This window comes from Pyricularia grisea (genome assembly GCF_004355905.1).
Source record: "Pyricularia grisea strain NI907 chromosome Unknown Pyricularia_grisea_NI907_Scaffold_1, whole genome shotgun sequence".
Lineage (NCBI taxonomy): Eukaryota > Fungi > Ascomycota > Sordariomycetes > Magnaporthales > Pyriculariaceae > Pyricularia > Pyricularia grisea.
In genome coordinates, this window is record NW_022156716.1 from 5,539,031 (window position 1) to 5,549,443 (window position 10,413).

Below are 10,413 nucleotides of genomic sequence, written 5' to 3' on the forward strand. Positions count from 1 at the left end.
CGGGGCGCCCTTGTGGTCCTTCCTTACCACAAACCCTAACCCCAAACTCCAAGAAATTTGCGGCCCCTTTAAACAGAACGAATAAGGGCATCTGGCATCAATTTGAATCAACCATACGTGACTCGGCCTGGATGTCTATGAAAGCCAATAACTATCTTTTACCAGGCACTGCCGCCGGCACCACCACCGCTAGTCTGCCAGCCATCGTCAGCCGCCGTGGGAGCGTTCCAAGTGCCACCATCTCCTCCATTGTCAAAGCCGGCGCTGTTGTCCATGCCGCCGTTGTCGTCGAAGCCACCATTGCCAGTGTTACCAGCTTCTTCCTCAACCACCGGCTTGGGACACTTGGATTTGAAATGTCCCATCTCTGAGCAGTTCATGCACTTGACGCGGCTCATGTCACGAGGCTTGGGGCAGTCCTTGGCCACGTGGTCAAACTATTACATGGTTGCTTTATGTTAGCATCACTTCGTCTTTATCATGATTTTGTTCGAGTGACGTACCTCATCACAGTTGCGACACTTCATCCGACGAGGCTCAGTGCAGTCGCGCGACATATGACTATTTTTTTTTCATGGGTAATCAATATCGACTTCCAGTCATGGTGATAGGATGGTTAAAGGGTAGAGAAAACTTACTCCTCAGCACCACAGTTATGGCAGGCCCTGCTCTGGGCGCCTTGGGGGCATTCCTTGCGCCAATGCTTTCCGATCTCACCGCACTTGGTACACTCGAGGTCCTCGGGAACCGGTCGAGGCTCAGGGCACTCCTTGGCGGTATGTCCTGACTTGTTACAGTTCTTGCAAGCAAACTTGTCAACGCGGGGAGTAGTGCAGTCTCTGACCCTGTGGCCGGTTTCGCCGCAGTTGAAGCAAGTAATGGCTTGCTGCTGCTTCTCAATGGGATCCTCGGTACACTGTCTTCTATCGTGGCCAAGAGCGTCACAGTTCCTGCAACGAGGGACCAGGGTCTTGACCATGTCACCGGCCTCCTTGAGACGTTCGAGGTTCTCGGCAGCATCTTTTGGCCAAGCCTCACGGTCGCGTGGACGAGGGCAACGGCCGCTAAAGCGGTAGGTCACGGAGTACTTCTTCCCCAAATTGCCCTGGAGGTCCATGTTGGTCATGGTCTCTTCCATCTCAAGCTCCATTGCGATCAGAAAGACACCGACATCATGCTTTCGAAGGGCATTCTCAAGGGCAACAAAGTCGGTGTCCGGAAGGGCCTTGACGTAAGCTCTGATGGCTTCTTTGGCGTCGAACATGTCATCATCTGCAGCAGCCTCTTTGATCTTGGCCAAGGCAGCGGCTGGCTCGAGGTCTTGGACATCGGATCGGTCGATCTTCCGCGGGTTCTCGCATTCAGTGACAGAGTGTCCCCTAGCAAATTTCAGTGTCAGTAGACAGTAAAGCTTGAAGCATAAGGTCAGAATGAAAGTAATTACTCTTCCTGACAGTTGGCGCAAAGCTGCGGAGGCTTATCAGGACAGTCACGCTTCCGATGTCCATCCTTGCCGCAGAGGTTGCAAGTTCCGTCGAAGGCACCGGGCTCCTGGGCGCCTCCTCCACCAGCATCGGCTTCGCCTCCACCAAACTCTCCTCCGCCAAAGTCGGTGTTTGTATTGTTTTTACCCTCTCCAGAGTTCCACTGGTCGGGGCCAGTAGCTTGCTCGCCACCAGAATTCCACTCGCTTGCGCCAGTAGTCTGTTGGGCGCCAGAATTCCATTCGTCAGCACCGCTATGGGTAGTAGTGGACCGACCACCACCCCAACCGTCGGTACCCCAGGATGCCATTATGTTGCTTCACGGATGAAAATTGACAAATGCAGGTAATGCTTCAAGAAAAAGTGCGGTCTAAGTCAGTGACTGTTTGTTTTTCCCTCTTATAGAAGAAATGTGTGAAGCCTGCTAAGCCGAAGGCAGACAGTAGCAGTTCAAAGACGAACAAATACCCGGGCGAGGCCTTTGTCCTGGCGCAGTTGAAAGCAGTAAGAAGATGAAAAAAGTGAGCGTGAGTTGAGATGAAGGACTAGGTGAGAGGAAGGTGCAAGAGAATGGGGGATTGCTGATGGCGGGCTCAAATGGAACCAAAGACGAAAGTCTCGGGAAATCTCGAAATGAAAGAGGATGTGAGGATAGGATAGAAAGAAACATTTACTGCTTACCGTCTTTTGCGTGTTTTGTCACTACGGACCTGACTGTTGATGATGTATCAGACTGAATGGAGATAGGTAGAGAGATGAACAACTTTGAGGGGTAAAGACGAGAGTGAGCTCGAAGTGACCAAGCAAACACAAGAAGGTGCAGGTGGGAAAGGCAGAGGAAACACAGAAGGAATATCGTTATAAGTTGCAGCTTGAAAGGTGGGGAGAAAGCATTTGTGGGTACTTTGGCGTCTCGCTATTGTTCAACAACTCCTCTGGAAACGGAAGGAACGATACAGACGTTTGTTTTATTTTGCAGGCCGGGTTAGGCACCTACCTCTGAGGACAGGTACCTCTTGGTCTAGCTACCTAGGTAGTTGTGTCAAGACGGCTGTATGGGTGGCAGACTGACAGTCTACCGGTTAGGTGCACTCAAACCAGTTGTCCAAAAAGGTCAGTAAATGTATCTGGTCTTGGGCCAACGAGCTTCTTTGATGTTTTACACACAGTGAATTCGGGAAAGAATTTGTAGATCAAAGACGATAGTCTACTCTATTCTAAGCGTCAAATAAATCGAACCCAAGTGCGGTATTCACTTTTCTGTTCGTCTGCATGCTACCCATTTGTCTATATTCAAGGTGTATGGATAGGTTAGGCAGATGTTTGACTAGAATACAAAGACGGCATGCCAAGCAATGATCATGGCATACGTTACAGTGGCAAATGAACATCTCCTAACACTCTCCCGTAGACATCCCAACCGGGCAGTAGAAACACTTTGATTGCTAAGTGGCGCACTAAACCCCCGTCCAGTCTTTGCTGCGCTTTGTTTTTGTGGTAAATCACACAGTTACATTACAAAATTAATATCAAATCACCGCGAAGACCATCCCCCACCCGTGCCATCCATCTTCGAGGGTTTTTCTTTGTTTAGCCAACAAACGAGGTTGGTTGTAGTTATTTATGCAATGCCGCGCATAAAGGCTCCAAATCCACAGCATATTAGGCCTTGGATAGAGGTGCAGACGTGACGAAAAAAAAGAAAAATAAAAAAAAAAGAAGGAAAGCAGTATATGACTGTGGCGTACTTGCGTCGTCTGCATCTATCACGCCATTTCTATATCCTTTTCCCTGCCATCGATAAAAGGAACAAACGCCTCCCGGTCTATCCAACGTCCCAGGTCATGTTCTCGACCTGTATCGTTCTCCTCGTGATATGCTTGATCGATAGATCGTTTGTTGGATGTGAGGCCTGATGGCCGTGTTCCGGTGGATTTCGACGTGGCCACTGACCTCTTGGCCTCGAGGATGTCCTGATACGCCCTCAACCACTGCTTACACTCCTCGTCAAAGTTTGTGCAGAAGCGTTGGCAGTTGACAAACTGAACGGCGCTGACCACGTCCACGCCAAAGAGGTTCATGATGTATCCAGCTACCATCAGGGCCGAGCGTTCGTTGCCGCTGTCACAAAAGACCAGGATCTTGCCGCGGCTGAAGCTGGTCGGGTCGATGGCCATCTCACCAGGCACGGCAGGCGCCTGGACGGCCTGTTTCCGGTAGACGCTGAGCATGTGGTCGTTCACCTTGCGGACGAACTCGGGGAAAAGCCTGATGAGCTCCTGGTGATTTGTGGCGTCGATGTGATCTATGGCGATGTCAAGTCCCTGGACCGCTCTCTGCAGTGATAGGACCTGTATCGGAGCCATGCGGGTATCCAAGACTCCCAGCAGCATCGTTATGCCCTCTCTCTCGAGGTATGCCCTATCCCTTGCACTGTTCCACGGGCCCAGGTGGAGGAAATCAAGGATGGGCTGAGCATCCCGCCGCATATCGTAATTCCAGTTGGAGGTGTTATCTCGAGCGAGCTGTGGTGCATTTTGGGTGATTATGCGCAGGTCTGCCTCGGAAAGATCGGTAGAGTCCATGACTTCAAAAGATGGAAGTATGCTGAGGGTTGGAAGGGGAAGTGCTGGAATCATTATGTATGGAGGCTCGGGTGGACCTCGCTCGAATGGTGCCGTTGCGACGACATTGCCGCGCTTCTCACGATTTTCATCATCCATCTCTTTTTTTCTTCTTTTTTTTCTCTCTCTCTCTCTCTCTTCTTTTTCTCTTTGTGTATTCTCCTTTGATTTCTTGGGGTTTTCGTAGTCAATCAGTGACGACACCCCAAATCTGAGATGCCTATTACCCGCGCGCAGGCGCAGAATCGATAACGGCCTCGTTTATGAGAAAATGATAATGCGAATTAAGATTTCGGGCCTTTGTTTCTTTGTCTGGTCATATGGCCGTCTGTCTTTTCCAAACTTCTGAAGAAGAAGAAAGAAAAGTGCAGAGGGACACAGGAGGGCTCAACTCCGTAATGTAGACATAAACTCTTCAACTGTGCTGAGCCTGGTGAGTAACTTAGGTTGTTTATCGATCCAACTCTTGGGCTGCCCCCAGGTTGGTCCAGTGGTCACTCTCAGCCCAGCTGTCAGGATTCTGAGGCACCAGTTAGTCCTTTGTAACCAATAAGCAGCCTCGGTGAAAAAAAAAAAAAAAAAAGAATATCGAGCAATCAATCTGAGGAGGTCCTGTCAAGTATTCAATCTAGTTCTAGTCTAGGATCGGATCTAGATAGCAGTATCTAGGTAACCAGTCGGAACCCAGATACGAGGTTGTTTCCAATGTGCCACTACTGTAGGTTGAGGTGCGTTGGGGGCTAGGCATCTTCGGTCTTTTCTCTAACTGGCTTAGGTCGCTTGATTCACGGGCTGGAGCCTGCCACAAACAATGATGAGATCCAAGCCATGTGCGCCGTTGGCGACCCACTAAGGTACTTTATTTAGTGGGAGGCGACATGAGAATGACAGTGAGTGAGACCTTACCCTAACCCTGTGCTGGTTGACAGGACTCCTGAACTAGATAGACTAAAAAAGGTGAACATCAGCCTTTGCTTACCTACCTAGGGATAGGGAGCCCGTTGATCAGATATTTGTTAGATTAAGTATGCTTGTTATACCATATGTAGGTATAGAGACCTAGGCCTCGCAATTTTCTTTTCCTTTTTTTACTTTTCTTTTTTTTTGTTTCTGGGCTGGGTTAAGCTACATGCCCTGCAATGCATCATCGAGAAAGAGTATCGGCCTAGGGTACGAATAACCAAAAACAAGCAAAGCTAACTATGGCTAGTCTCAACTCACATGGCGAGGGCTTTGTAGTTGCATAAATTAATTATAATCAGCACCACGTCTCTGTATTCTATATTTCTACTACGCTCATGATATCGGTGCGATAACTATTGTCACTCCATCGACGATACTGAAGGAGCTGGCGATCTGGAAAGCGATTTCTTCCTCGTTCGTCTCTCCAGATTGTCTTCACTCGCCACAGTATCAGCACCGCTGTTTCCATCCTTCTCCGCCTCATCACTCGCGCTCGTCGCTTCTTTTGCAAGGGGCGACGTCACTTCCGGAGTGACGGATCTCGATTCCGTGGTCCGCTTCTGGGATCTCGGGCCTGCCGCAGAGGCCGACAGCTTCTTGCGACGCTTGTCGGACGCGTTGGATGCCGTGCTGGCTCGTCGCGTCACCCCTCCTGCTTCGTCCACTTCAATAGTTGGTGTAGCGCTCCTCGAGGTTGCATTCGATGAAAAGCTTCCTCTTCTCACACTGCTGCTGCGCGTGCGACGGTGTTCCCGTTCGACGCTGAGGTGTGTCGAGGCATGGCGACTGTGACCGTGGGCCTTCTCGGCATTGTGATGTTGTAGTTGCTGTGCCGCCGCGAGCTGCTGTTCAGGCCTGACCTTGTACCGGGGAAGCCACCACAACCAGCCACCATGCTGCACCCTCAGCTTCTTGTCGTGCTCCTTGACCTTGACGCGTATCAGCGCTCGGCGCTCATTCTCCCGCTCCCAATACTCGGTCCGGAAAAGCTCCCAGTTCTCACGGAAAGTGGGCGAAAAAGGCTTTGCGAAAAGCAACAGCTTGAGATAATCGCCGCCCGGAGCAAGATCCTCCTCGTGTGCGCCCCTCTCCTCATCTTCGCTCACGACAGGTAGTGCAGGGTGTCCCTGAGCCGACAGGTTCAGCTGAGCATCTACTTCACGCAGTACCTGGGGGTCGACGTAGCGGTATGACGATCCAGTATTAGAGAACAGACCATATGTCAAAAACCATCCAGTGGTCGCGAGTGTCTCGGCCCACCATGGCTGTTTCTGAATCACAATCTTGCAGTTGAAACCGCGCAGTCCGCGGTTGGAGATGGCAAACCAGCGACGCGGCCAGCGCACGCCGCGGTCCCAAATGCCTGTGGCCCAGACAAGGCATACCGTTATGAGACCTCCGGTAAAACATACTCTCTCCGCCATGTCGACCATCCAATACACCGAGCCACCTACACCACGGCCATCTTCGCGGGGTGCGAAGAACAGGGCGTAACCGAAGCCGCAGGTCCATAATGTAAGCAGCGTCAAGAAGAAGCTGTGGTGGCGTCGTCGTGCTCGCAGCTCAAGGTATTGGGCCCTGAGAGAGGCTTCGAGGACCAGAAGGTTGAGGTAGATCATCGATGGTGAGCTTGGGGTGTGCGAGAGTGGATCGCCGGCTTTGGATGTAGTCGATGACGAGATGGGACTGGTCCCGGAGGCACTCTTACCCGCCGACTCCCGGCCGGGGAGCGGTGCCCCCTTGACGATCGAGTCGAGGGTGTCCGCCATTGTGGCCTGGTTCGGTTAGCGGGTGTGCCAATAGGATTGGAACGGCGATTATCGAGGAACGGAACGGTTCTGTGTGGGAAATTATCAGAGTCGACTTTATGTGGTCGGTCTGCGTGTGTATGTCAGGTATTGGACAAAGGCGCATAGATGCCCGAGATCGGGAAATGGCCTCCTGCCCGGACGGCAGGGGTCCTTTCGAGCACAGTGAGAACGATTTGTGGCGTCCAAGCGTTTGTTAGTTTGTCGGGCTTGATTTCCTTTTCTTCCTTCCTTTCTCGATCTCTTGTTCTCTTGAGGATGTGATTTAGCACCCAGTGCTAGACTAACTGGACCTAGACTAGATCTAACCCCAGAGCTAAAGGTCATCTACGGTAAGATGAACGACTTTTGGATTTGTTATTTGTTGAAACGAAGAACAAAAATGGGCCCTTTCGGGAGACCCACCATCTACGGAGTAGGTAGCTCTCGATTCTGCTGGGAGCCTGGGGGCTACTGACTAAAAAGTCTTGAGGTCAGTACTCCATACAAGTCAACGTCATCAAAGCGTCCCGCACTAAGGACAGGGGTTCTCCCACTATCAAGAGTCCACGTGCGTGCTGACAAAGGCCCTTGTGCCTGTGAATCCAGCGGCATTTAGCGGGTTTAACGGGAGCAACACAACAAGCGGCATTCGGCTGGAATCGGAAGACTGGGTCGCCGCCGTCCAATCTTGTACTAGACCGGGCGGGCCTGAAGTGGTCAGGGCCCTGAAGTGGTCATCTCTCTTTTGCTCTTATAACCTTTATAACAATCCAACCAAATGCCCGATACAGGCCAAATTTGGTACGTATATAAAACCAAAAAGCCGCTTTTCAATGGTATAATATATATATTTTTAACGTTAATAATAATCGAAATATTAAAAATAATATATATTTGTTATTTTTATTGTTTAAAATTCGAATTTAAATGTAATAAATATAAGGTAAAATCCAGTAAATAAATTAAAATTTAAATAATATTTAGAATTTTAGTTTGGATATATAATATATTCGGTTAATTTTATACGATTTTTTAAAGTAAAAACCATAAAAACGCATATTAAATTCAAATTTAATTTATAATATTTTTGATTAATAAATAAAAAAATAAAAAATTTTAACTGGTAATAAAAAAATAAAAACAAAATTACGAATTTTTTTGAATTTGTATTTAAAGTTTTTTATATTTAAATATTTTTTTTAAAAAATCCCCATAGTAAAGTTTTACTAGTAAAATTTTTAAATAAATATTTAAATATAAAAGATTTTATAATTAAAACCAGAAAAATTCGTAATTTTGTTTTTATTTTTTTATTATTAGTACGATTTTTTTATTTGTTATTTATTAACCAAAAATATTATAAATTAAATTTTAATTTAATATACTGTTACGACCAGGGTTGGGACCGACACGATTGGGCAAGAACGAAAAGAGTGTCGGGAACCCAAGCCAAAACTACCAGGAATTGCGGACCAAAAACAAAAAAAGAGGAGCATAGGGTTACGTAATAATAAGATAAGAAACCCTAACCCGATTACCGGGACCAAAATAATTATAATTACTATTAAGGAAATAATTGGACCAACGGTAATTATTTTAAAATAATTATAATTATTTATATAAAAGTAATTATATTTGGAATATAATTTATATAAAATACGTTTATTACCATATAAATAAATTCGATTTTAGGATTGTTTAGCAACAATTAAATTTTAATTAATTTTAATATTTATTTGAAACCGATTATAATTTTACCCCAATTATTGAAAATTTCCAATTATCCAATTAAAACGTTTAATTATTTTAACCTATTATATTTTATTATAAAAATAGGTTACCCCGATATTTTAATTATAATATTTTGATTATTTTTATTTAATATTTTATTTTAAAGTATACCGAACAGTACCGCCGATATAATATTTTCTAATAGAACCACCCTTTAAACCCCTTTTATTACCAACGTTCCGGCCAACGTTAACGTTTTACGTTAAATAATCGCGACGTTCCAAACCGAAAATCGACAATTTTAGGAACGAATAACCGAATAAATTAACCGAACTAATAAAAATAGCATTAAATATTTTTTACCTACGTTTTTTAACGGTATTATAAATATTTTATAAGGATTTTTTACGGGGGCCCGAATATATTTATATTTTAACGAGGATAATTTCGATAGCGATATAAATAAAATTGTTTATATAATTTCGTTTTTAAAAAACGACGCGTTCGCCTGGTTCGAGCCCATTTTACGAAATTATTTGGATTATAAAAAGGAAAAAAAACCGTAAAATTAAAATTAACCGTATTTTCGATAATTACGATAATTTCGAAAAATATTTTAAAGGAATATTCGGTAATTTAAACGAAAAACGTACGGTTAAACGTAAATTGGTACGTTTTATTTAAACTAAATCGGCATTTAAATATGTTAGTAAATTTCGATAAATTACCGTTAAGCTATTATACGGCCCCGAAATTTTAATGGCACGTTTTTATACGGGATTTAAAAAAAAGGTTAAAAACGAATTTATTAAAAAAAAACGATCCGATACTTTAATTAAATATATAAAATTAATAGTTAAAATTAATAACCGATAATACGAAAAAAAGTTGGAACGACGCGAAAGACGTAGCGTATGGGGATTAGTTTTGCGATAAACCAATACCGGGCGTAAGTATTAATATTTTAAACCGTTTCGTTAGTATAATACCTTATACGGAACGTATAGCGGATTTATAAACTTTAACGCGATATAATATAAAAAATTTCGCAAGGATTTCAAAAGTAGTAAATGTTTTAAATGTGATAAAATAGGGTATATTACCAAAAATTGCCTTGGAAATTAGAATAATACCCCCGGTTTTACCCTCGATTTTAGGGGTAAATCCGAAAAAATACGAGGATTTAACGCTACAAATTACCAATAAATATAACCTAATTAATATAATTTAATAAATTGGACCATTTATTACGACGATAATTATATAATTTATAACAATTCCAAAATGGACGTAAAATGGTATTTTTAAAAAATTAAAAGGTACCCGAATATTAGTAATAGAAAACCAAATATTTATAAAAATAAGGCTATTAATTAATTTATACCGATAAAACGTTATATTACCCGAATTTACGGATTTAAACGTTTTAAAAAAATCCGACGTGGAATTACTGGGATAAACCTACCGTATTAAAATAATTAACCAACTTTCGACGGAAGAATTTTTTAATAACGTTTTAAAAAAAAATTCCAGCGATAAAAAAGAAATAATTCTAAGCCGTTATAACGCGGAAAGAATTAACGATTTTTACAAATACGTTAAAAAATAAATCGATTTATACCGAAACGATTAATTAGTCCAATTTCCAAAATATAATCCGGTATAATAAAAATAGGATTTTTTAAAAAACCCGGATTTTACGTTTGGAAATTATTTAATGTTTAATATTAAATATCCGGAATACCTACGTATTTTTTGGGCCGAATATTTCCGAAATAATTGCGAAATTTACCTAAATAAAAAAATTTACTACAATTTTTT

At 43.9% G+C, this 10,413-nt stretch overlaps 3 protein-coding genes across 3 annotated transcripts; all 3 read right to left on the minus strand.

Annotated features, from left to right (window-relative positions):
- Positions 1–158: 158 nt before the first annotated feature.
- On the minus strand, positions 159–1,794 carry PgNI_01707 (uncharacterized protein; the record flags this gene model as incomplete). Its single annotated transcript, XM_031121779.1, has 4 exons — positions 159–437; positions 504–561; positions 639–1,379; positions 1,445–1,794. 4 exons carry the CDS (start codon positions 1,792–1,794, stop codon positions 159–161), a joined length of 1,428 nt encoding a protein of 475 aa, XP_030986816.1.
- Positions 1,795–3,250: 1,456 nt separating this feature from the next.
- On the minus strand, positions 3,251–4,207 carry PgNI_01708 (uncharacterized protein; the record flags this gene model as incomplete). Its single annotated transcript, XM_031121780.1, has 1 exon — positions 3,251–4,207. One exon carries the CDS (start codon positions 4,205–4,207, stop codon positions 3,251–3,253), a length of 957 nt encoding a protein of 318 aa, XP_030986815.1.
- A 1,223-nt stretch (positions 4,208–5,430) lies between these two features.
- Positions 5,431–6,840, minus strand: PgNI_01709 (uncharacterized protein; the record flags this gene model as incomplete). Its single annotated transcript, XM_031121781.1, has 1 exon — positions 5,431–6,840. One exon carries the CDS (start codon positions 6,838–6,840, stop codon positions 5,431–5,433), a length of 1,410 nt encoding a protein of 469 aa, XP_030986814.1.
- Between the last annotated feature and the right edge of the window lie 3,573 nt (positions 6,841–10,413).